This window comes from Balaenoptera borealis (assembly GCF_965194805.1).
Source record: "Balaenoptera borealis genome assembly, chromosome: 16".
Lineage (NCBI taxonomy): Eukaryota > Metazoa > Chordata > Mammalia > Artiodactyla > Balaenopteridae > Balaenoptera > Balaenoptera borealis.
In genome coordinates, this window is record NC_138872.1 from 59,958,477 (window position 1) to 59,985,896 (window position 27,420).

Genomic DNA, 27,420 nt, shown 5'->3' on the forward strand with positions numbered 1-27,420 from the left:
ACTGCGGTAGGAACTTGCCTTATCTGGTTTTCCACTTCTGTCCCATTCCCGGTCCACCCCACCACCCCGAAGGGCTAATGAGCTCTCTTCTGAACTCCTCTAGGATATGACCCTTCTTTCAATTATAGATCCACCCACACACATAGCTTAGCTCTTGTTCCCTAGGAGATTATGGACTGCCAGAATGACTGGTTTTCTGAAATATGGAGACTTTTTTTTCTCTACTCTTGTGATCTCCACAGGTTGGCACAGTGTACTATATAGAATAAATATAGTTAATTTTTACTGAATTAATTCAGGCAGTTTCCGTTAGGGTTCAGTAGAGTAAAAACAATTTTGTATGTGCCAATTTTCTAAGAAAGGAGTTAGAGAAACAATATCCAAGAGATGTTAAAGTACAGCTTGAATAAAAAACTAAAATTCTCTAGCACACAGGTGACCATATAGTCTTACCAAAACTAAACGCTGAGGCATTTTTCTCCCACAGACAACACTGTTAAATAGTAAAGGCAGACATCAGAAAAAAAAGCCCATAGAACATATACAAGTGTCTCCGGTTTTGCCTTAACTACCTAACACTCTAAAAATAAAAACACACGGGCTTCCCTGGTGGTGCAGTGGTTGAGAGTCCGCCTGCCGGTGCAGGGGACACGGGTTCAAGCCCTGGTCTGGGAAGATCCCGCGTGCCGCGGGGCGGCTGGGCCTGTGGGCCGCAATTACTGAGCCTGCGCGTCTGGAGCCTGTGCTCCGCAACAGGAGAGGCCGTGATAGTGAGAGGCCCGCGCACCGTGATGAAGAGTGGCCCCCGCTTGCCGCAGCTGGAGACAGCCCTCGCACAGAAACGAAGACCCAACACAGCCATAAATAAATAAATAAATAAATAAATAAATAATAAAAAAAAAAACCCAACAACACACAATGTTACAGACAGTGGTGAACAGAGCTGTTTAAAGTATTCTACATGATTTCCTAAAATGTATGAAGAAGTTATTTCAAAATACTACTTTAAATTAGAGCATTGCCTACTTATGACAATGTCACCCAGCTACTACTGAGAAAGAACATGGAGACGGTGCTATAGTGCACAAACTCATAGGCCCAGTTTCTGAAAAAGTGTCTCAGCCAAAAAGATCTTTTAATATCCAATCACAAGGAAACTAGTGGAGTTACTATTACTAGGAATAAGCTTTGAAATCATACCTAGATTCTAATCCTTACTCCTCCATTTATTCATGGATGTCACCTCACCTGTTTATTTAGCTTCTCTGAACCTTAATTTTCTTATCTATAAAAATGGGTCAACAGTACCTATACCTCAAGAGGCTGTTGTGAAGATAAGGGCATATTAACCACGTGGTAACTGCTCAATAAATTTATTATTACGAGCATTTCAAAGCCCCATAATAATTACAAAAACTTTTAAGAATGAAATAAAGAAAAGCAAATTCCAGGGCTACTCTCTCAGAAAATCCATGCTGGTTGTAGTAATTAGCTCTAGGCATGCCCTTTTTTTCCCCATTATTAAACAGCATGGTGTGGCAGAGAGAGCACTATATTAGCGCTGGCAAATTTGGATTCTAGACTCAACTGTGTCCTTAAATCTGTGAGTGACCTTAGGCATTCACTCAGCATCTCTAGGCTGCAGTTTCTTCATCTGAAAATGAGATTGTATTACTGCCAGGTCATTTCTAGCCCTAACATCCTAAGAATCTATTTTCTAAGAACCTATTTACTCAGTCACTAAAGCAATGCCATGTATCAACCTGATTAGGCTTTTCTGTAGAGTAACTAAAATTCCCCTCTTTTTCAAACAAACCTAAAAGATAATCTTATTTATGATTTATATCCTATCTACTGCAAAAACAATGAGATATTTAATTTCAGACACCACAAAAAAGTACAAAGAAAACAGAAAAACACCCATGTGCAACCAAACTCTGCAAAGAAGATGGACACAGACTACTTAGCAGTACAGTAACCCACTGGAGTTCTATAGAACTAGTCAACCGGGAAATTTCCCCGGTGACATTCTAAGGTATGCACTTTTTTCTTTAAATTGAGGTAGAGTTGATACACAATATTACATAAGTTTCAGGTGTACAACACAGTGATTCACAATTTTTCAAGGTTATATACTCCATTTATAGTTGTTATAAAATACTGGCTATATTCCCTGTGCTGTACAATATATCCTTGTAGTTTATTTATTTTATACATAGTAGTTTGCTAAGGTATGCTTTTTTTGTTTCAAGTGAAGTGACATACAATTACTTTGTCAGAATGTGGTCTGGAATTTGGTGTGACCACTCTCAAGCTAGGCTAGTGAAAGATGCTCAAAAAATCCTTGCTAAGTGTTTCTCTCACCTAGGAAGTAGAGTATAATGGGCACTGGTTTAACTTGGAGTACTGTAATGACTAGGTTTCCTTAGAACAGAGTCATTTATGGAAAGAACCAACTACACATCTGTAGTCCAGCCACGCTTTGTTAAAATCTACTGAAAACAAGGACACAACTTTTAAGAAGCTTTGGTATGAATCAGCAACTGACAGCTAAAAAAGGAGTCTGAGGACCTCAGAACAATCAAGGACCTTCAACTAGTAGCCAAATTCTTGCTTCCCCAGCATTTCTAAGAACTGTGAATAGAATGATGAAATTCTAAATTAACATGCCCAATAGACAGCCAGAATCACAGTAACTCACTGCTGTTTGATATGAAATAAACAAGCCTCTACTTACAAGTAGTGTAAAGATGACTGATGCTCTACTCTAGCAAATTTCTAACAAACTTAAAGTACAGAAACACAAGAAGGATGAATTTTATATGTTAATTATAGCTCAAAAAACCCACCTCCAATCTTATGGTATTCACAAAGAACACTCAGTAGAAAACAGATCTTTGGTTTTAAGATTTCACGACTGAATTTATATAAGGGTACCTGTGAACAATTCTTCTCAGCTTTGAAAGCCCTCTACACCCTGCACCTGGCCCTCTTACCAAGAAGTGTCTTCCATTAGAGTAAATTGGGAAATTGGGTATCTGATCCCGTTTTAGACTCCTTGAGAACCAGTTCTCCATCTTGGTGGTACCACTTCAAATGCCTAGCACAGCATCCTGCCTTCTGTAGGCAGGCAAATGTCTGTTCACTAATTGCTATACATATATCTGAGCAAAACCAGAGATTCACATCTCAAAAAATTTCATTCTAATACTGCTAACTCACCCCAAAAGTTTATCAAATCTCTTTTTCCTTCCTTTCTCTCCAATCAGAAAGACAACGCTATTTTAACACTTTAAGACATTTCCTCCCCAGCAAAAAAAAAACAAGGCTAAAATCTGTTCTCTACAATATTTCCCTAACTCGCTGTAATACGTTTTAATTGTTATCTTTTCATGCAGTACAATTCCAGAAAAGGTGAAAAATAAACAAAGGACACACAAACACACACACAAAAGCAAAAAGCACTGAATAAAACCTGCGCTAAAGAAGGTTTATTCACATGGGAATTCCCTGGTGGTCCAGTGGTTATGACTCTGCTCTTCCACTGCAGGGGGCACGGGTTCCATCCCTGGTCAGGGAACTAAGATCCCACACGCAGTGACATGGCCAAAAAAATAAATAAATAAAAAATAAAGGTTTACTCCCAATCAACATTTCTAACAGTTTAAACAGCTGCTCAACATGGCGTAGCACTAGCGGATGCCCTCACTTGTTCCCTATATCCTCACACCTGAGCCGTTCCAACATGTAAAATCATGAAACAAGAGCCAAAACCGAATGATCTCTAATAATCAATAAGTCAAGGTAGGAAAAGAAATAATACTCCAGGAACAATACTTTCTCTGATCTCCTCAGCCCACTTATCCCATTCACTGTCCCATCTGAAAAATCCTTTCTATTAGAATTGTTTTTGCAGGCATTTCAGTCACATAGGAAAAGAAAAACAAGTGTCAAGTGGAGAACCATATCTATCATCTATGTAAACTTAACTGTCAGTCAGCTGGTGTTCTTTAACATAAAGTGTAAGAGCCCTTCAGGACAAAACAACCATTACTTTGACTCTGGATCTTCTCTACTCTGGTGGCCCTGAGGATGTCACCTTTGGGAAAATTCAGTGATTAACAAGCATCCACCAAATGGGGACGGTAGCACAACTTAGTGAATATACTAAAAAACCACTGAACTTTTAAAAGGTGAATTTTATGGTATGTGCATCATAACAATCATTAAAAAAAAAAAAAGGTCCCTCCTCCACAAGGCATTCAGCAAAAACCAAACACTACAAAACAGAACTTTTCTCTTTAAAATTCAATATAATTCGTTATATTTGGGAGATAAGCCCCCTCTAAGGGCTCACTGGGGACTGCTACTTTTATTCTATACCCATTTTACAACCGCAGAGTTTTGAGAGGCATTGAGGGTGGGATGACAGAACTCTACGAACTCTACACCATTACTTTAGAAGCTCTGGTAGTGTCTAAAAGTCCAGATTCTACGGCCTGAATGTTTTGCGTTCCTCCCAAAATTCGTATGTTGAAATCCTAATGCCCAAAGTGATGGTATTAGGTGGGGCCTTTGGGAGGCCTTAGGTCATGAGGGCAGAGCCCTCATGAATGGAATTAGTGCCTTTCTAAAAGAGGCCCCAGAGAGCTCCTTTGCCTCTTCAGCCCTGTGAGGACACAGAAAGAAGTCAGTCTGCAGTCTCTTATCCAGAAGAGGAAAGAGGGCCCTCACCCATCCAGGCTGGCACCCTGATCTCAGACTTCCAGGCTTCAGAACTGTGAGCAATAAATTTCTGTTGCTGACAAGCTACCAAGTCTACAGTATTTTGTTATAGCAGCCCAAACAGACCAAGACACCAAGTAACCCTGATTAACACTGCTGAACCTGTTTCTCATTTCACAATAAAAAAGACTGAGCAAGACTGAACTTGGTGCAAATTGGAACTGAAAATAAGTACATTCGATCACAGAAAATGTTTGTTCTAGCACACACAACCCTTGTCTACATTTTCATTCATTTCAGGGACTCTAAACGACCATCACTTAGCCATTTTACTTGCATCTGTAGAGAACTGCACTTAAGTGAATTATACTTAATTACACTTACATGAGTTCTACTTAATTATTTCTCTGGAAACCTATATTAAAAATTTTCAGAGAGATCCAAGGTCAACACTGAATCCCAAGTTCTGACTCGAGATAGCTGGATATAAGCATTAACCAGCAGCCTGCCAGTGAAAGTGAATGACTCTTTGTGCCAAAGCATCTTCCTCTACCTGCTGCTCAAAGCACCACTGAAACTATTTCAAAAAAAAAAGAAAGAAAGAAGAAAAAAGACAAAACTAGCCTTCTTTCCAGAGAATGACAGATATTCATCCTAGACACACACATTTTAAAAGTCATTCATTCTAGGGCTTCCCTGGTGGCGCAGTGGTTGAGAATCTGCCTGCCAGTGCAGGGGACACGGGTTCGAGCCCTGGTCTGGGAAGATCCCACATGCCGCAGAGCAACTAGGCCCGTGAGCCACAATTACTGAGCCTCCGCGTCTGGAGCCTGTGCTCCGCAACAAGAGAGGCCGCGATAGTGAGAGGCCCGCGCACCGCGATGAAGAGTGGCCCCCGCTTGCCACAACTAGAGAAAGCCCTCGCACAGAAACGAAGACCCAACACAGCCATAAATAAATAAAAATTAAAAAAAAAAAAAAAAAGTCATTCATTCTAGCGCTCTACCTCTAGATTCCTTCAAGAGCTCCCCCGGTATCTAGTTTAAAAACACACCCACCACCAATTTCAGCTATGGGTTAACAACAGAAGAAAACATGCTAGCCCTACGGTCCATTTCCTCAGTATAAAAAACCTGCAAACTTTATGGTTTCCCCTTTGTAAATTCCAACCTAAGTGCTATTTCCAATTTTTTCCCTGCTTCTTCCAAGCATAGTTCTCTGCTCTGATGCTGGTAAATTATGGACCTGAATGAGCTGGAACATGCAATCCAACGGTGCCACATTAACTCTGGACCTCAATTTAGAAAATCCATTCTTTTCCAGACAGACATCCTACAGAAGACGGGTTGTTGTTGCTGCTATTGCTGTTTTAACATTAACTGGCGTTTTGCAGAAGCAGCTGATAGAGTCAGTAACACCAAGATAGGTTTCTAATTAAAAAAAGAAAAACTGACCACAATGTAGGGACCATAAGGTAGGGACAACCACTTTCCTATACATTCTTACATCTCCAATTTCTAGCAGTGTCACAGAGCAAAGGATTAAAACTGCAAATTGGCAAATACCAGGAAGAGAAAAGACAGTCCTTCTACATAAGAGGCAATGCCTACTCACTCAAGAATGACCACCATTCCAGACCACTGCTACCAAGGACGATGGTCCCTTGATGGTCTCAGAGTTAGGAGGGAGGGCCAAAAAATAAAATGGCTGGATAAAAAGCAAACTTCATGATAAGGTTTGGGGAAAGAGGCACTATTAGGAGTTAGTAAGCGAACTAGTTTATGTGGCCCAAAGGACTTGGTCTAAGCAAAGCTAAGCTTCCTTATTTAAAGGGCAAACTTCAACGGCTTCACACAAGTAGAAGAAATACCAGTCAATAAAACAAGCAAATCCGAACTATGTGCTCACAGACATACTTCCCAAAAACATTTCCCCAAACTCGCTTTTTGCCTCTAGAGAGAAAATTGTAGCCAAAGCCTCTGAAGAAACTAAACTCCTAGAGCACTTTTACAATGTCTACTTATCCAAGAAATGCTAGAATATAGAACTTTAAACAGAAATCAAGTTCACTCATTTGACATTCCTACAAAATCAGTACCTGAACGCATGCCATCACTTAAGCAGCCCCTAAATAGACAAAGAGTTTTGAAGACTGAACTTGAAACCACAGAAAGCCTGTCTACTCGCTATGGTCAAAACGGCACGTGACACCTAAGAAGTTATAACAAATGCTCAGGTGTCTGAACAGACTAATTCCTGACACAGGAGCACAGAGAGTGAGTTACACCAAGCAACCTAAATAAGGCAAACGATTTTAACATAATAAAAATTCTAAACGTGTCACCAACTAAGGAGAAGAGTCCAAATCCCACTTTAAAAAAGGGCACACAGATCAGCGTAGTCTCCTACACACTTTAATGTTAAGTGAGGAACTCTAACTTTGGGACACTGTGAACTTCACAAGCTTACAAAATGCTAAAGGTGAAAAAGATCTATAGATAGCCAACAGTTTCTGCCCCATCGCAAGACTGCAATGCATCCTGGGATTCCTTCAGGACGGTTCGGTGCCGTAGATATGTTAAATGTAATTACAGTTTCAGTAATAGAAATTGCAGCGAGAGACGCTCTCTCGCCTAGGCCCAAGGTGAAGGGAAAACTCGACCAGTCGTCCTCCCCAACTCCTCATCTCTCTCAACGCCCATCCGGCCGACTCCTCCTGGCTCCATCTGTCCTCGCTTCTAGGCCTCGTGGCACTGACCCGCGGCCGTCCCCCTCTCCGTCCCATACGGTTCCCACTTCCAACGGGGAACTGCGGCCCCGGGGGGGGAGGGGCGGACACCAGGCCCCTCCGGTGTGCCTGGCACCCTGCTCCCGCCCCGCCCGGCCCTCCGCCGCGGTCAGCCCACGCAGTCCGCCTCCCCGGCCCGGGGCCGCCCCACCCAGGACAGCGGGCGCCGCTGTCAGCGCCCCACGTGCCGCCCGGCCCCACGGCCACGCGTCCCCGGCCCGGCGAGGCGCCCTCGACCCCATCCCAGGTGAGCTCCGGCCCCCAGGCCGGCTGCTCCCACCCTCGCAGCCCGGCTACCTCCCGCGTTCCGGGGCTGCCCCGCGTCCCGGCCCTTTACCCGAAGGGCCTCCCGCGCCGCTGCCGGCTCCGTGGTTGTTGGCGGCGGCGCCAGCTGGGGATGCCGGCGACTGGGCCGGGCCCCGCAGGAAGGACGGCACGAACTCGGCGGCGTGGACGTTGGGCACGAAGGGCTTGGCGTTGACGTTGAGTTGCCGGCTGAAGGCCGCGCTGAGGTGCTCACGCTGGGCCTCGGCCGCCGCCGCCAAGGGACCGCCGGCGCCGCCGCACGGGCCCGGCCCGGGGGCTTCCATGTCTGCCTGGTCCCAGCAGTCCGGTGCTGAGTCGCTGCTGCTGCTGCTCCCGCCGCCGCCACCGCCGCCACCGCCGCCACCACTGCCAGGATCCATGATCGGGGGGGCCGTGTGTGTGGTAAAGAGAGGGCGGGAAATGGAGGCGGGGGCTATGGGCCGGGGAGGAGCAGGCCGCGCTGACCCAGGGAAGCGGCGAGGCAGAAAGCCCGGGGGCTAGCAGCACAGTCCCCGGCGTCGTCGCGGCAGCAGCTCCAGCCCCGACTCCGCACTCACGACGACGACAGCGGCGGCAGCGGCTCAACCCTCCTCGTGTGTGCGAGCGGATCTCCTCCCACCCAGCCCCAACCACCTCCGACCGCCTCAGCGCCAACCCCACGCCCGGAGCAGATTGACCCCTCGCCGCTTCCCGTACCTTCGCCTCGGTAGTTCTCGGTCCCGGTCAACCCCGTTTCCGCCTATGAAGCGCGGCAGAAGGCGGAACTACGAGTTCCGGCAGCGCCCGCGCGACCCCGCTGCGGTTTTCCCGGGGGCCGACGGGAGTCGGAGTTCGGGGCCGGGAGCAACCGGAAGCGGCGCCGGCTCCCGGCATGCAGCGCGAGGAGGCGGAGGTCTGGTCGACGCTCGGCGGCCCCACCTGTCACCGGGTGGGGGCAGGGGTGGGAGTGAGCCTTGCTGCGATTCGGCGCGGGGCGGCGGACCGTGAGTCTCTCAGCTCGCGGCGGTGGCCCGCTCCGTCCTGTTCTACACAGGACGCGGGAAAACGAACAGCAGTGCTAAGGTGGAGAAAAAAGCTTTCAACTCCTGAAAATTCCTTCTTTCTCTTTTCACCAGCCCTCTGCGTTCCCTTCCTTACAGTCTCCGTACAGTGTTCTCTTTCTTTCCACCTTCCTCCTCCCCGCCCCCAGCCAGAATTTGCCCTACATTTCAAAGGCGACGCAGGGCGTCCTTCATTTTCTGTATTCATTTGGTGGAAGAGACAATAAAACCGTGACCCATTGCCCCTAAAACTGCAAAGTGGCTCATAAAGCGCTCCGGCCCAGGTTCTACCCCGGCAGAGGGGATTATTAACTGGAAACTTACAATGACTCACTGTATGACTAGTCATTTAAAGCCTTCACTCAAACTTTTCCGTCCCTTCCTCCTCCCGGCCAAGGAGGAGGCCAAGTTTGCAAACTAAACAGAAGATTGCCATATTCCATGATGTAGCCAGCTGGACCCAACTGACAGGGTTATTTTTGTGCGTCCAGCGTCGTTATACTCCTTCAGGTGAAGTGGTTTTCTTTTGAATGGCCGGATTTGCTCAGGTTTTCCCGAAATACTTGACTGACTGCATCTCACGCTGCCAGGTTGCGGTTCCGTAAACATGGGGAAAGAAAAAAAGCAAACGATAAATACGTAGACCCAACTGCTCGAAGTAGGAAAGTACCTGTTAAGTTTTCTTTTAATTCACCCTTGTGGAGCCCAAGACAGAGAAAAACATATTGTTGATATTTTTCTGCAAGAAGTCTAGATAGAGTGCAACTAACCTGTTAGCTAGAAATAACAAGAGTACGGGGGGGACACAGAAAGAATGTTTCTTAGCCTTATGTTAAGGTCCAAAATCTAGATCTAGATATTAATTTTAATTTTAAACATCTATTTTAAAGGTAAAAGAGGACTCAGCCTAATGAGACAAATCAAAAGCAAAGCTGTCAGTTACCTTTGAAAACCAGTCCTAAGTGGTTTGAAATTGTGTTTAATATTAAATTAGCAAATATGATGGATGCTTTGTTTCTTTTAACACATAACACTTGGGAAATTGAGCCCTATAAATGTAAAGAAACCAGTGACCTCAATTATCACAAGGCTGGCTTTAAGTTTCTCGACAGGTCTGTGGTTCATGCTCCCTGAAATCTTCTGGACATTGATATTTTTTTCCTCCCCACAACAGAGGATTTATTCCTCTGATTAATACAAAAATCTGCTTACAGCCTATTAATATAGTTCTCTGAAGACCCCACTGGATCTTTCTTATGTGACCTGCTTTAAAGTGGGTATTAAGTGATTGCCCTCAGGTTTACAGAGAATTTACCAATGACTGATATAAAAATCAGACCTTCTTTCATATATAGGAGACCTGCCTTGCTATTGACTGAGAGTCACAAGAAGAAGAAAACACAATGTGTCCGAAATAAAGTGCCTAAAGTGACTTCTGACTCAAGATTTGCTCTCCCCAACCTACTCCTAAGAAAGTGTCAACACAAGCAGCTGACTCAGATGGTGACCCACACTGTCCTTCTTCAACCCTTGTCATCAGATACCAGACTTCAAGAGGAATCACCTGGAGGGCACTGGGTGATCACTCTGATAGGTTAGTTCTTCACATCTAATTAAATTAGCAGAGTTTCTTTTGGTGCTTTTTGGAGGGACAAAGAAACTGCTAAGACTGCAGCTTAGAAAAGTTGATGTCATTAACTGTCCCTGAATAGGATAATTATTCAGGAAAGAATCCACTCTGTTTGTTTTCAAAAGCCTTGACCTGCCAGAGTAGAGACACTGTTCCAAGCAGGAAAGAGAGAAGCTCTTTTTTTTTTTCCCCACTTTTTTCTTTATTTTTTTAAAATTGAAGTATAGTTGATTTACAATGTCTTGATAATTACTGTTGTGTTAAGACTGAGCAACTTGAGGTCAGAATCTTTATTCATCTTCTTTATATTTGTAATGCCCAGTATAATGCCTGGCATAAAAAAACATTCTTAATAAATGTTGAATGCAGGAATCAGTAGGGAGTGTGGCACGATACTGCCCTTTTACACTCATCTGGGGCTGTTGAGACACAGGATTGTCAACTTTGAGAGTTTTCCAAGGACGCCCTGCTGTTCCCTGTGATACACACACAAGCTTAGTTTGACAACAGCTTAACTTTGCAAAGCTATGCTTGTTCAAGTCTGAGCCATTTCACCACAGATATTCCCATCTTCCAATGCAAATCCCCCTTGCTGGCATTCCTAGTCTCAGTCTCTCTCTCCCTCTCTCTCTCCCTCTCTCTCTCTCTCTCTGTCTCTCTCTCTCTCTCTCATTCTCTGTGGTCTTCCAAGCCCCCGCTTAGTTATTCTGCCTTTAAATCAGGGTCACAGCATTTGCACCTTTAATCAAATACACAGTAGTTTGTTTTTTTTTTTTAACCTAAGAGTTTATCTTTTATGCTTCTGAACATGAGACTGATATGAAAAGTCAAAGCTGTCCTGGGCTTTTAGTGGGTGAAAATGTGTGCACACAAATGGACACTGATGTAGCAGTCCCACTCCTCGAGATGTTTTCTAAAGAAATATGAACAAAAGTGTGAATAGATGTTCTTTCCAGCATTTTTTGCAGTAGCTCCAAACTGGAAACAACCTAAATGTCCATCAACAGGGAAATGGTTAAGTGATGGTGTACCAATATTATGGAATAACATGCAGCTGTTAAAAAGAGTGAGAGGCCAACATGGAAATACATGTATAATATATGGCAAAGTAGGGGAAAAACAAGATATCTAATATGTGTACAATGTACCTAGTGGATCAGTGTACCTAGTACACTCCTATTTCTGTAAAGATATGTAGCTTTTTTTCCTCTCCCTTGAATCCTCTTTCCCTAGATCTTCACCTCTCTAGCTTGTTGTCATTCAGCTCACATGTTTTGTCCTCAGCTCAGAGACCTCTCCTAGCCACCCTGGCCCTCCGCCAACCCACATCACTCTCTACCATCTTATCTACTTTTATTTTTTCATATTTTTTCACAATCTGAAATTCATATTCATTCCCATGCTTACTGCTCACCTCTTACTAGAAAATTAATTCCATCAGTCTGTCTTATTCACCATGGAGTTTCCCATCAGGTGCAACATTGCCTGCCTGACATGGATAAAGTGCTCAGTAAACATTCAGGAGAGAAGGAAACGCATGTATCTCTCTGTATGTTATAAAGCTTTTTAAAACATGGACTGTTACCTATTAAGCAGTTAAGGGAAGGTGTATTTGTGGGGTGGGATTGGATGTGGAGAGACGAGCAGCTGGGAGAAGAAAAAATTGTCAATTTTTGCTTATACTCTTTTTTTAAAATTAATTAATTAATTTATTTATTTATGGCTGTGCTGGGTCTTCGTTTCTGTGCTAGGGCTTTCTCTAGTTGCGGCAAGTGGGGGCCACTCTTCATTGCGGTGCGCGGGCCTCTCACCATCGCGGCCTCTCTTGTTGTGGAGCACAGGCTCCAGACGCGCAGGCTCAGTAGTTGTGGCTCACGGGCCTAGTCGCTCCGTGGCATGTGGATCTTCCCAGAGCAGGGCTCGAACCCGTGTCCCCTGCATTGGCAGGCAGGTTCTCAACCACTGCGCCACCAGGGAAGCCCCTTTGCTTATACTTTTATGTTTGGACTTCCCTACAACAAGCAAATTGCTTTAAAAATGTTTTTATTGAGATGAAATTCAAATAACATAAAACTGACCATTTCAAAGTGAACAATCCAGTGGTATTTAGTGCATTTACAGTGTTGTGCAACTACCACCTCTATATAGTTCCAAAACATTTTCATCATGGCATAAGGAAACCGGTAACTGTTATGGTAACGGTTCCCATTCCCACGGGAACATGTTCCCCATCTCCTCTCCCCAGTGCCCCTGAAAACCACCAATCTCCTTTCTGTCTCTAGGATTTACCTAATCTGGTCATTTCATGTAAGTGGAATCATACAATATATAACCTTTTGTATCTGGCTTCTTTCACTTAGCAAAATGTTTTCAAAATGTTGTAGTATGTATCGGTACTTCATTCCTTTTTATGGTGGAGAAATATTCCCTTGTATGGATGTACCACTTCTTGTTTATCCATTAATTCGTTGATGAGCAAATTGCTTTTATAACTTAAAGACATTAAAGGGAGTTCCCTGGTGGTCTAATGGTTAGGATTCGGAGCTTTCAGCTTTTACTGCTGTGGCCCGGGTTCAGCCCTGGTTGGGGAATTGAGATCCTGCAGGCTGTGCAGTGCAACTAAACAGGTGAAGTCCCAGTAAGGTGTAGAATTTACTTAATGGTATTGTGGCAATGTCGATTTCCTTGTTTTGATAGTGTACTATAGTTATGTAAGATGTTACCATTGGGGAAAGCTGGGTAGTGGGGACATAGGACCTCTTGGGATATTTTTGCAAATTCTTATGAGCCTCTAATTACCTCAAAATAAAAAGTTAAAAGGTTATAAACTCTCATACTAACAAAAAGCGGTGAACTCTTAGAGCCCACTTGTAATTATACAGACGTTAGCCTCAGTTCCCAAGTCTTTACCAAAGGAATGTTTTTTTTTTCTGCCTTTCTTAATTAAATTTGTTTGGGCCAGGGGTAGCATTGGGGGAGGGGGATTTTTTTCACCTTTGAGGATTTTATAAATATAGAATATACAAAGAATCACAAACACTCACATAGCTACATACAATCCCAGGATTGTCAATTTTTTTTTAACTTTTTATTTTGTGTTGGAGTATAGTTGATTAACAATGTTCTGTTAGTTTCAGGTGTACAGCAGAGTGTTTCAGTTATACATATACGTGTATCTATTCCTTTTCAAATTCTTTTCCCATTTAGGTTGTTACATGATACTGAGCAGAGTTCCCGGTGCTAAAAGTAGGTCGATGTTAGTTATCCATTTTAAATATAGCAGCGTGTGCATGTCAGGATTGTCAAATTTTTTTTAATCCTTCTTCCTTCCTTCCTTCCTTCCTTCTTTCCTTCCTCCCTCCCTCCCTCCCTCCCTCCCTTCCTGCGTTGGTGGCACAAGCTTTTCTCTAATTGCGGTGAGCAGGGGCTACTCTTCATTGCGGTACGCGGGCTTCTCATTGCCGTGGCTTCTCTTGTTGTGGAGCACGGGCTCTAGGCGCGCGGGCTTCAGTAGTTGTGGCATGCAGATTCCAGTAGTTGTGGCTTGCGGGCTCTAGAGCACAGGTTCAGTAGTTGTGGCACGTGGGCTTTGTTGCTCCGGACCAGGGCTCGAACCCGTGTCCCCTGCATTGGCAGGCGGATTCTTAACCACTGCCCCACCAGGGAAGTCCAGGATTGTCAATTTTTAACATTATCTTGATTCATGTTTTAAGATCAGAAATAGAACAATTCCAGTGCACAGGCCACCTCTTTACACCCAACCCTGTCCTATTCTACCCCCTTAAAAAAGGCAACCACTCTTATATACTTAATGTGATCCATCGAATCTATTTAAAGACATATTTATATACATATAACATACAAATCAATGAAAGATACACTATGTTGTTTTAAGATTTACATATAGTATACAAAATCTCTTTCATTTCATGTGTTTATCTTTTAACTGCTATACAATAACTCCATCTATTTATACATCTTTTTTTTTTACCCATTTCCCTACTGATAGACTTTTAGGTTATTGCCAGTTTTTTGTTACACTGACAGTACTTGTACAAGTGTCAGGATCCTTGCAGAAGCAAATTATAGAAATTTCAATTCAAACTAGATTTAACCATGAGAAATGTATTATGTTACATAACTATAAACCCTAAGATAGGACTGACTTCTTAGTCCATTTGTTTGGGAGCTTAATGACATCACCAATGACCTACATCTTTCCATCTGTCTGCTGCTCTGGGTGTTGGCTTCATCCTCAGGCTGGTCCCAAGATGGCTGCAGGACTCCAGATGAGAGTTCCAGATGCGACGTCCAGAGAAGCAAGAGAGAGCATCTCATCCTGCAGCCCTCTTCTAGGAATGAGGAAACTTTTCCCAGAAACCCTCTATGAGGTATCTCCTCCCATGTCATTGGCCAGAATTTGATCACCTTCCCATTCTTTTTTTTTTTTTAATAAATTTATTTATTTATTTATTTATGGCTCCATTGGGTCTTCGTTGCTGCGCGTGGGCTTTCTCTAGTTGCAGCGAGCGGGGGCTACTCTTCGTTGCAGTGCGCAAGCTTCTCAATGCGGTGGCTTCTCTTGTTGTGGAGCACGGGCTCTAGGCGCATGGGCTCAGTAGTTGTGGCGTGCAGGCTCAGGAGTTGTGGCGCATGGGCTTAGTTGCTCCGCAGCATGTGGGATCTTCCTGGACCAGGGCTCGAACCCGTATCCCCTGCATTGGCAGGCAGATTCTTAACCACTGTGCCACCAGGGAAATCCCCACCTTACCATTCTTGAAAAGAATATATATATATTCTTTTTCAGTTTCTTTTCCCTTATGGGTTATTACAAAATATTGAATATAGTTCCCAGTGCTATACAGTAGGTCATTTTTGGTTATCTATTTTACATATAGTAGTGTGTATATGTTAACCCCAAACTCCTAATTTATCCCTCCCTGCCCCGCCAGAGTTTTTGTTCTTGCTAAATATAGCCAACTCTGAATTATTCATAGAAATTTGGAACCAGAGGGGCATGCCAGCCGAGATAGCAATAATGAATAGAAAATACACTGCTTGCTGCTTGATTTCCTCACCCAGCAAACATTTTGTTGAAATTGGCAACAAATACTGTGGTAAATTGACTGGTTCTGCATTTTGGCTAGACTTTCTCGTTTTGTGTGGTTTGTTTGTTTTTAACAGCTTATTGAGATTTAATTTGCATGCCATACAATTTGCCTATTTAAAGGGTACAACTCAGGACTTCTCTGGTGGCTCAGTGGTTAAGACTCCATGCTCCCAGTGCAGGGGGCCTGGGTTCAATCCCTGGTGAAGGAACGAGATCCCACATGCATGCTGCAACTAAGAGTTTGCATGCCACAACTAAGGAGCCAGCAAGCTGCAACTAAGGAGCCCGTGAGCCGCAACTAAGATCCAATGCAACCAAATAAATAAATAAAATAAATATTAAAAAAAAAACAATAAAGGGTACAACTCAGTGGTTTTTAGTATATTCACAGGTGTGACACCATCACCAAATTTCGTGGTATTTGTTTGGTTTTTATTTATTTTTAAATATTTATTTATTTATTTATTTGGCTGTGTTGGGTCTTTGTTGTGGCGTGCAGGCTTCTCTCTAGTTGTGGCGCACAGGTTTAGTTGCCGTGCGGCATGTCGAATCCTAGTTCCCTGACCAGGGATCGAACCCACGTTGGCAGGCAGATTCTTTACCACTAGACCACCAGGGAAGTCCCTGTTTGTTTTTTGAGTCTAGATTAATGGAAATGCAGTTTGAAATGAAATGACCTAAGAGCTGACATCAAAAGGGGTCTCAATGAGTCACAAATACATAAACAATTCTTCACAAAGAAGATTGCATTGTAAAAGATTTAAAAGGTAAGGGGAAAGGGCTTTCCTTGTGGCTCAGTGGTTAAGAATCTGCCTGCCAACAGAGGGGACACGGGTTCGAGTCCTGGTCCGGGAAGATCCCACATGCTGCGGAGCAACTAAGCCTGTGCGCCACAACTACTGAGCCTGTGCTCTAGAGCCGCAAGCCACAACTACTGAGCCCACGTGCTGCAACTACTGAAACCCACGCGCCTAGAGCCGGTGCTCCGCAACAAGAGAAGCCACCACAATGAGAAGCCCGCGCACCACAAGGAAGAGTAGCCCCTGCTCGCCGCAACTAGAGAAAAGCCCACACGCAGCAACAAAGACCCAACGCAGCCAAAAATAAAAAAAAAAAAAAGGTAAGGGAAGACTGAATTGATAGCAGATGACGATGATGATGATGACAGTGATATTGTTACCTGAAAAACTGGATTCGCCTCTGGGTGGGTGTCCAGCCAAAAGACACAACCAAGCCAAAGAGCAGGGAAAGGAAGGATTTATCACCTGCAGCAAGTAAAGAAAACACCAGGGATCTTTCCCAAAACAATGTCTCCCTGAACAACAAAATTGGGGAAGTTTTAAGCTAAGGGTACATGCATATTCATGAAGGAGCTTGAGCAGAGGAGAATTCAGCATAGAATTGGGGCCAAGGTCAACAGAGTCCAAGCTTCAGTTGATTGAAGTCACGAGGGTCAACATCATTCTGTCCTCCACCTGAGTTCCTGCAGAACTCAAAGACTGTATTAGATTGTGATGTGTATCCCTTGAGAAGGAACTAGAACTCTGTTTTATTGCTGAACTATTGTTTCTTGACTGCTTTTCCTTTGTTCCTGCATTCCCTCACTTCCCTTAAGATCACTAATTACTGAGACCTGTTCAAGGGCAAGCCTTGTGGCCAGGCTTAGATCACAAAATGGCTTAGGCCCAAAATGCCTTCTTTTATGTCAAGACAACCATGCCTCTTTCTGTTTCTCTGGGGACCCTACCCTATCTGCTTACAATATTGTTAAAACTTGGTGATGCCAACAAGATCACAATGACTTTGAGCCTGAGAACTCCGTCTTGGTTAATCAACTGGTTCTTGTCCTGAAATTGGCTTCCTCACCGACTCCTGTGTGTTAACCACCTTCCCAATGAACTGCTCGGAAAACTCGTTGTTCTGGTTTCCCCAGGAATCAGAGATGCTTCTGTGAGTAAATCTTTTACGTCACTTTGCCCATTCATCTGAAGGAAATGATTGTATTCAGAGATCTTAGCCAACGTAATCCCGGTGCCCTCCGTGGCCAAAATCCAAGAAGTTTAATGATTGCTGACCCCCTGGGGTTCCCTGTAAATGGGTTTGTCCCCCTGAAGCAGAATGAAACTACCAGGACCACCCTAAGAGCTGCCTGTTTCCTCAGCCAGCATGGCCCAACTCTCTCCCTGGGTTAGCAGAGGTTGGCCATTAAAAGGTGTCTAAATAGCAGCAGTCCCCAGGTTCCACTGGCTTATTGATTTACATTTGAAATAGCTGTCTGAGGGCTAATGATTATCTCATTACATCCCCTTTGTGAATGTAAAAGACCCATAACAGAGAGCACAGAGAAAGTCTGATAGTAATCAGCTGATGCAGATGAAAAGTTGATTCATTCTGCAGAAATCAGGGTTCATTATTCCTGAGGTATTACCATAGTGCTTGTGATGTTTTACATACATCTAAGAGCCTGCACCTTTCTTTCCAGGGTCCCCGCACGTTTCTACAGACCCCTTGCTGAGAAAGGTCTGGTACAGGTAAGACGAGGAAAACTCCGACTAGATTCAGTAGTTTTAAGCTGCACAGCTAGCCTACTAAATCATGTATATATTGTACAAATATGTAATGATAGCAATTATAATTTATTAACAAAAATAACTATCTTTATTATCTTTAATTTTCTATTTTTAAAGAATTGGGGTAAAATATACCTAACAAAAATTTACCATTTTAATCACTTTTAGTTCAGTGGCATTAAGTACATGCACACTGTTCTGCAACCATCACCACCATCCATCTCCAGAACTTTTTCATCATCCCTAACAGAAACTTTGTAAGCCATAACTCCCTTCCCCCAGCCCCTGATAACCTCTATTTTATTTTGTCTCTATTAATTTGCCTATGTTAGGCACCTCATATGTAGAATCATACAGTATTTGTCCCTTTGTGTCTGGCTAATTTCACTTAGCACGTTTTCAAGGCTCATCCATGTTGTATCAGAATCCGATTCCTTTGTGAGGCTGAATAATATTCCATTGTAGGTTTATACCACATTTTGTTTATCCATTTGTTGCAGGAAGGGGGACCCCTTCCAGGGCCCCAGAGTGGGCTCTTGTCTAACACTCGGAAATGAATTGTCTGAGGAGACACACGTGCTGATAAAGCAAGAGACTTTATTGGGAAGGGGTGCCCGGGAGGAGAGCAGCAGGGTAAGGGAACCCAGGAGAACTGCTCTGCCACGTGACTTGCAGTCTCGGGTTTTATGGTGATGGGGTTAGTTTCCAGGTTGTCTCTGGCCAATCATTCTGACCCAGGGTCCTTCCTGGTGGCGCACACATCGCTCAGCCAAGACGGATTCCAGTGAGAAGGATTCTGGGAGGTTGGTAGGACATATGGACTAGAGTCTCTCCTTTTGACCTTTCCCGAATTCTTGGTGGTAGCTTGTTAGTTCCGCGTTCCTTACCAGGACCTGCTGTTGTAAGATAACTCATGCAAGTGGCTACTATCTTGCCTGGCCAGGGTGGGCGGTTTCAGTTAGTGTTTCCCCTAACACTTTCATCTGTTGATGGACACTTGGTGGTTTCCACCTTTTGGCTATTGTGAATAATGCTGCTATGAACATTGGTATACAAGTATCTTTGAGTCCTGGCTCTCGATTCTTTTGGGTATATACCCAGAAGTGGAATTGCTGGCTCTTGCGGTTATTATCTTTACTGTAACTTCAAAATTTATTTATCTTTAGTGTCACAACAGCCCTGAAGGGCCATATCTCCATTGTCAAGGGAGAAAATTCAACTTCAGAGAAATTGAATGACTTGCGCCCAGATCTGTCAGACTGCAAAGCTGGGGCTCATCCTCCACGTCTTCACACATGATCCTAACATCACTCGTGTGTCTTGCATAGGGACTCAATCAGAAACTGCACAAACTAGCTCCTGTAAAGAAGCTTTTAAAGCTTTGCTTTAACAAATAAGCTGTTTTCTGATCAGTTGGATTAAAAACAAATCTGTGGTTTAAAACCATCACTGATTCCAACAGGATGGCCGCACATTCTAAAAATGTCACTGATTCGAAACCCTATCAATTTCCAAAGAAGATTGGAAGCATTTTACAATAAAACAGTAGGGACGATAATGCCAAAAATCATGAAACAAGAGAAAAGTCAGAAACCAAGACATAAAAAGGGGAGAAGGGAGAAAGGATATCAAGATTTGTTGGGCTTCCCTGGTGGCGCAGTGGTGAAGGATCTGCCTGCCAATGCAGGGGACACGGGTTCAAGCCCTGGCTGGGAAGATCCCACATGCTGCAGAGCAACTAAGCTTGTGCACCACAATCACTGAGCCTGTGCTCTAGAGCCCGTGAGCCACAACTACTGAAGCCTGCGCGCCTAGAGCCTGTGCTCCGCAATGAGAGAAGCCACCGCAATGAGAAGCCCGCGCACCACAATGAAGAGTAGCCCCCGCTCGCCGCAACTAGAGAAAGCCCATGCGCAGCAATGAAGACCCAACACAGCCAAAAATAAATAAATAAAAATAAATAAATCTATTAAAAAAAAAAAAAAAGATTTGTTGATTGAGGAAGGCTGCATGGACTTATCACAATATTTAGGTCCAATTACTCAGCACAGGGAAATGATCCTCAATATAAACTCTGCATAATATGCATAATTCATAGAGACTTTGGGGAAGTGTATGGTGCAATAATTCTATAGCAGAATAAGTTTTATTTATTGAAAATGACCTAATTATTGAAGGGTAGCAGAATGTCCACCCAACATGGACACAGCATGACAAACGCCAGGGCATGGCTACTGCCTGACAAATGCCACGTCATTTGTCCCCTCAGCCAAACTAGCAGAATGTGATCCTTCCTGGTTTGTCATTCATTTAACAAATGTTATTTCACATCTACTATTTTCAGGATTTAAATGATATTAATATGCCGTCGGTTATACACTGAACCCACTCTTGCTGATTACAAACTTTGCAAATAATAAGCCGTAGAGACTGACTCTATTTATTTATTTATATTGGAATATGGTTGATTTACAATGTTGTGTTAGTTTCAGGTATACAGCAAAGTGATTTAGTTATACATATATATATTATTTTTTTTACATTCTCTTATATTATAGGTTATTACAAGATATTGAGTATAGTTCCCTGTGCTATACAGTAGGTCCTTGTTGGTTATCTATTTTGTATATAGTAGTGCGTATAGAGACTGACTCTTGATTCAACCTGTACAGGGCAAGGTATGGGGAACAAGAAGAACCACCTAGTTGTTTATATATAGATAAATCAGGTTATTGTGACCATCCATAAAGAGAAGTGTTGAGAGTCTGTACATTTGAGAAGAGCCAGGAGAGAGAAGTAGAACATAATAGAAAGAGTTCAGCTTGGAGTTAGATAGAACTTCCACAGCATTTAGCTGTGTCAAAAGTGTGACTTTTGACAAGTTACTTAACCTCTCTTAGCCTTTTTCCTTAAAGCTCTTAGCATATTGCTTGTGCTCAAAGTGGTGATTGTAATATGTTAAGGAATTGTAATATGTTAAGGATGGTGATGGTAACTCCCCTATGTTGTTACTTAAGACAACAGAAAATGGATTTGAATTGTTGCAACACTGATTTAGGTTATACATAAGAAAGAACTTCCTACTTGTTAGCATGCCCAAGGTAGAGAGAGAGCAGGGTCTGGAATGCCAGGGGGAGCCAGCCAGGGCTACTTGGGAGGGTCCATCAGAGGTAGGAGCTGAGGGTAGGACCATGGGGGTGGCCAGAAAGGAGCCCCTTGTCTAGAGGAAGATCTGAGGTTTATATAGGTGATGGGCCAGGATCTATGTTGGCTTGACGACCAGCCCACCCCAACCTCACTTCTGCAACTTCATCTCCTGCCTCTCTCCCCATCACTGGCTACTCTCTACACTTCAGCCACTCCTTTCTGCTTCCCCGACTCGCCAAGCTTGTTTCTTTCTCCCGTCCTGTACTCTTGCTGCTCCTTCTGCCTGGCACACTGTGTCCCCTGAACCTCACATGACTGGCTTCATCTCATCATTCAGGTTTCAGCTGAGATGTTACCTCTTCCTCAGAGAGATTCCCCATTGAAAACTGAAACCCCCTCCTCCTCACTCTCTATCACAACACACTAATTTACAGTCAGTCCTCATTATTTGCAGATTCGATATTTGCGAATCCGTCTGCTCACTGGAATTTATTTGTAACCCCCAAATCAATGCTCAAAACACTTTCTTGGTCATTCTTGGACATGTGTAGAGTGACAAAAAATTTCTGTCATCTGACATGCACATTCCCTGGTGAGCTGGGGAAAAGCTGTCTTCTGCCTTCTTGTTTCTGCTCTCACATTGTAAGCAAGTGTCCTTTTCAGGAGGAGATCAGGGCACAAACTAGCTGAAAGTGTTCCATGTCTGTGTCTTCTTGTTGATTACTCCTCATCTGCATGCCTCCGCAGTGGAGGTGTTCTGAGAGCTGCGGCTCGGCTTCCACGGTCAGTGCTGTCTCCCCTGTGCCTGACAGGCTCTTAGTAAGTATGTGTCCCATTAATGAAGAAATGAATGAAAAGATCGGGCTGCCTGCACTCAGGAAGGAAGGTCAGGAGCTGGGAGAGTCCACTGATGGATGACCACGGAAGAGATGAAGGCAGAGAGCATCCAGGCGTGCCAGTGTGGGACTCACCCAGAAACAGCCTTTTCTGTGTTGCTTACGTGGCCAGGGATGGACCCTTGTGGAGGCAAACTCCTCAGTCCAGAAAGCAAACACAGCTTGTGGTCCAGAGTTAGGCGGGGCAATAGTCGTACCAAAAGTATCCGCTGAGTGGGCTGCTTTTATGAGTCAGATACCTTGCTTGGTGATGCGCTTACATATTTAATCCACATATTTAATCCATGCAGCTACTCCATAGGGATGGATTATCCCCTCAAACAAGTGAAATAACTGGCCCAGGATCCCAGAGCTACCAAGTGGCACAGCCAAAATTCAAACCTAGGCCATTCTTTTTTGTTTTTTTTTAACATCTTTATTGGAGTATAATTGCTTTACAATGGTGTGTTAGTTTCTGCTGTATAACAAAGTAAATCAGCTATACGTATACGCATATCCCCATATCCCCTCCCTCTTGCGTCTCCCTCCCACCCTCCCTATCCCATTCCTCTAGGGGGACACAAAGCACCGAGCTGATCTCCCTGTGCTATTACGTCTGACCCCAAACGAGGACCCCAGCTTCAGTCTTCACATTTTTGCCATCTGTTTACCATCTGTACTATTATTTACTTCATGTTTTTTTCTTTAAATGGACACCCTTTCTTCACCAAGTTTATTTTAAAAGGAAACTTTATTTACTATAGTAAATAGAAAACAAGCCTCCCGTACCATGAAAAAAAGATAATTTAAAAACTACATACAGGGGTTTCCCTGGTGGCGCAGTGGTTGAGAATCTGCCTGCCAATGCAGGGGACACGGGTTCGAGCCCTGGTCTGGGAAGATCCCACATGCCACGGAGCAACTAGGCCCGTGAGCCACAATTACTGAGCCTGTGCGTCTGGAGCCTGTGCTCCGCAACAGGAGAGGCCGCGACAGTGACAGGCCCGCGCACTGCAATGAAGAGTGGCCCCCACTTGCCGCAACTAGAGAAAGCCCTCGCACAGAAACGAAGACCCAACACAGCCAAAAATAAATAAATAAATAAATTTATTAAAAAAAAAAAAAAACTACATACAAATGAAACAAAATATTCTTACATTTTGTCCAGATACCATTACCTGTTTCAGGGCCATTTTCTCTTTGTTCAAGGTGGAGGTTAGCAGGCCTTGGAGATGCGTTAAAAACAGGGTAGAATTCACCAGGGACTGTCTTCTAGAACTAATCAAAGGGTAATTGAATGGAGAATAATTGTCGCACTGTGTGACTTAATGTTATTTAATAGCATGCCTCTTTATCATACACAGTCTTCTCATATTCCTCCTAAATCAATTCATGTGCCATGCCAGGCTTCTGGAAATAGCAGCTGACCTTTGTGGCCTGAGACCCTGATGAGCTTTCACTCCTGAACAGCGTGAGTAGGCAAAGTTTATGTTATGGAAAGTTGTAGAGGGAATTTAAGGAGGTAGAAATGCAACTCCTTGAGCTGACATCTGATTCAGCCCCAGAGAACAGTCCAAGGGATCAGTAGCCCCAGACAATGAGTACTCTGCTGTGTTTGCTTTCTAGGAATTCATCCAAGTCATGATGTATGGCTTGGAGAATGTTGATAAGGGTCATCAGAGGACATCAAAATTCATACTAAGGGCACAGCAGGGGACTGGTAATTGTGCAGTGGCACACAGTCAGTCCATAATAGGTGGAGAGTCAGTTTAGAAGATCTACACAATATCTCTGCTTCCCACTCTGAGTCTTCCTCTGCAGACCTGGAAAACAAGTCAGTTATTTGATGTGCAAAGAGGAAGTGAAGTCACACCCAAATGAACAAAAGCAGAGAGGAGGGGGCATCATGTGAAGCTGGAAAGGGTACAGGATTCATGGAGTCTTTTTTATTTTTTTATTTTTTTTTATTTTTGGCTGCATTGAGTCTTTGTTGCTGTGCCTGGGCTTCCTCTAGTTGCGGCGAGCGGGGGCTACTCTTCGTTGAGGTGTGCCATTTCTCATTGCGGTGGCTTCTCCTGTTGCAGAGCACGGGCTCTAGGTGCATGGGCTTCAGTAGTTGTGGCATGTGGGCTCAGTAGTTGTGGCTCACGGGCTCTAGAGCGCAGGTTCAGTAGTTGTGGGTCATGGGCTTAGTTGATCCGCGGCATGTGGGATCTTCCTGGACCAGGGATCAAACCTGAGTCCCCTGCATTGGCAGGTGGATTCTTAACCATTGTGCCACCAGGGAAATACCCCCTCGTGGAGTCTTAAGTTACAGAGCCTGATGTGAGATGTGTTATCAGAGGATAAGATGCCTTTGTGGTAATTCATATGAGACAGCCTGGGGTTTAAGTCAAGGGTGATCTTGTGACATCTCAGTACTGGGAGATAGCTTGGATGGTTGAGGGGAGAGGTTGCTAGAAAGGCTTTGCGGAGAGAAGAAAGGGTGTGTTTGTCTTCTACTCCTCTCTCTCGTACTCCTCACCCTTAGTCATTTTATAATGACCGCGCCGCGCCGTCAGTTAAAATGTGAGATAAGGAGATCCGAGGCATCTCTATCTGTGTTCCATTAGAATTTAATTATTCAGCACATAATATCATTCAGAGGTTATCAGACTCAAAGACTGACTCATAATTATAAAAATCTTAAGAACCTGATATAGAAAGAAAGATGTCAGTTCATTTCTGTAGCTAGAAAAATGTCACTGCTGAGGCGATTGGAATCCTGTGCTGGTTTGATCAGCAGATCTCTGCTCTTCAGAAAAGTGTACATGGGAGTCATAAAGTATTTACCTTTTTTGTGTTTGGCTTATTTCACCTAGCAGAATGTCCTCTAGGTTCATCCATGTTGTAGCGAGCCCGTGCTTTCAATTCTTTTGCGTATATACCCAGAAGTGGAAATGCTGAATCATATAGTACTTCTAAGTTAAAATGTTGGAGGAATCACCATACCGTTTTCCACAGTGGCTGCACCCTGTTATATTCCCACCAATAGCGCGTAAGTGTTCCAGTTTCTCCACATCCTCATCAACACTTGTTTTCTGTTTTGGTTTTTTTTTTTTTTTTTAATAGTAGCCATCCTAGTGGGTTTGAAATGGTGTCTCATTGCAGTTTTGATTTGCATTTCTGTAATGATTAGTGATGTTGAACATTTTTGAAGTGTTTGTTGCCATTTGCAGATCTTCTTTGAAAAAAAAAGTCTCTTCTTTATGCGTCAGGGTATCTAGTTCTGTAGCATCTTTTTTTCACAGCTACATAGTACTCCATTGTATAGATGCTCTATACAGTTGATTAAACCAATTTCTCACAGTTTTAAACAACATGATGATGAACATTCTTGTAACCAAATCTTTGACGGCTTCCTTAATTCTATAAAATAAATTCCTGGATGTGAACTTCTGGGTCAAAGAATATATATATTTTCAGACCCTTTCAACCCACATTCCCTAATGCCTTGTGGAGCAGTTGCACTGCCTACACTGCTGCCCACAGTGTAAATTATAATTGTGTCCTGTTTCTTTGGGGTTTCAATTGCCTTTGTCAGATTAGCCCAGCTGGTGGGTGCTAATCCTCGAGGCTCTTACTAAATGCTATTAATGTCACCAAGCTAATAACAGCAGCAGGGACTTCCCTGGTGGCACAGTGGATAAGAATCCATCTGCCAATGCAGGGGACACGGGTTGAATTCCTGGTCCGGGAAGATCCCACATGCCGCGGAGCAACTAAGCCTGTGCGCCACAACTGTTGAGCCCGTGTGCCACCACTACTGAAGCCTGTGCACCTAGAGCCCGTGCTCCGCAACAAGAGAAGCCACCGCAATGAGCAGCCTACGCACTGCAACGAAGAGTGGCCACCACTCGCCGCAACTAGAGAAAGCCCGCATGCAGCAACAAAGACCCAACACAGCCAGAATAAGTAAATAAATACATAAAATTAAAAATCTTTTTAAAAAAAATGAATAACAGCAGCAGCATTCGACTCAGCAAGCTTGCATCTCACTTCCAGACAGGCGATTACAGTCTGTTTATGATTGCTTGGTGGAAAGACTGGCTGATTTCCAGTTAGCAAACCAAACTGTTCATTTGAAAGGTTTGTTTGTGTATAATAAACTGAGTGTTTCCATAATTCAGTTTCTAATTAAACATAAAATCAGAGAATGATAATTTGCCTGTTATTTTCTGATACTTCCTGGATAAATATTTACACCCTTGTTATTGAATATTTTTTTCTGAAGATGCATTTGGTTTTTGTCTCCACTTGGCCATAGTTTTTCAGCCTTGAAGTGTTAGATGTAGCAGGGACACAAAAGACTTGTGCAGATCTGGGCAGTGATATTCAAATGAAAATGGCTTTGTCTTTGTGACAGTGAACCGGCTTCCCACTTTTCTTGTATCTACATGACATTTATTTTATTCTCTTGCATCAGCTGTCATGAATGGATGGTCCAGTTCTAGGAAGATAGCATAAAAAGTAGGGGTCTACAGTCAATTAAGATTCTGGTTGAATTCTGAGGTTGAACCCAAACTTCAGTGTGTGCCTAATATTTATTTGTTTATTATGTAACATGTCCTATGGCACTAATATATTATGTGCATTATAAAGCATACACAAAAATTTTAAATTAGGGACTTCCCTGGCAGTCCAGTGGTTAAGACTCCATGCTTCCAACTCAGGGGGCATGGGTTCGATCCCTGGTTGGGGAACTAAGATCCTGCACGCCAGCGAGGCGTGGCCTAAATAAATAAATAAATAAATAAATAAATTAATTAATTAAAGGATTATAAAAACAAAGAAAAAGCTCCAATCTGATCCTGTCACTCCCCTACTAAAAAAAATTTTTTTTAAATTGCAGCGTAAGATAGAGAAAAAAATAATGGTCTAAAGCCCTAGACTCAGAGAGATTTTGTTCCACCATGTACCAGCCTGAATAAGTAATCAAATCTCTGTGTGCATCAGGTTCATCTATAAAGAGACACGATAATAATCATAATCATAATCATACCCTCCCTTTAATGAGAAAACGAATGTAAAAATGCCTAGTAGGCATCAGGAATATGAGACTAATCCCTCTGTAAATATTAACTATTATTATTGTTGCCATTATTATCATCATTGTTGTCAGTGCCTTCGGGATCTTCCTGCAGAAATTTGCAGTAGAACATTTGAGAAGGAAGTAGTATAACAAGAGCT

The 27,420-nt window shown here is 43.4% G+C and overlaps 2 protein-coding genes across 6 annotated transcripts in view; one reads left to right on the forward strand and one right to left on the reverse strand.

The window, feature by feature from the left end:
• Positions 1-8,656, reverse strand: part of GSPT1 (G1 to S phase transition 1) — a 33,909-nt gene extending 25,253 nt beyond the window's left edge. For 2 of the 4 annotated variants that reach the window (XM_082360195.1, XM_082360196.1), the window contains exon 1: positions 7,851-8,476. In XM_082360195.1, coding sequence (XP_082216321.1) covers positions 7,851-8,199 — 349 coding nt within the window. In that variant the 5' untranslated portion in view covers positions 8,200-8,476. Of the gene's footprint in view, positions 1-7,850; positions 8,477-8,515 lie in introns of those variants that run through there. The other 2 variants (XM_082360197.1, XM_082360194.1) reach the window with 2 other exon arrangements.
• TNFRSF17 (TNF receptor superfamily member 17) overlaps positions 1-27,420 on the forward strand; it is a 115,444-nt gene that overhangs the window by 34,260 nt on the left and 53,764 nt on the right. Inside the window, exons 2-7 of one of the 2 annotated variants that reach the window (XM_082360200.1) lie at positions 1,885-7,760; positions 10,215-10,453; positions 13,697-13,735; positions 14,749-14,880; positions 16,516-17,549; positions 18,082-18,130. In XM_082360200.1, coding sequence (XP_082216326.1) covers positions 17,494-17,549; positions 18,082-18,130 — 105 coding nt within the window. In that variant the 5' untranslated portion in view covers positions 1,885-7,760; positions 10,215-10,453; positions 13,697-13,735; positions 14,749-14,880; positions 16,516-17,493. The remainder of the gene's footprint in view (positions 1-1,884; positions 7,761-10,214; positions 10,454-13,696; positions 13,736-14,748; positions 14,881-16,515; positions 17,550-18,081; positions 18,131-27,420) is intronic. The other variant, XM_082360203.1, reaches the window with a different exon arrangement.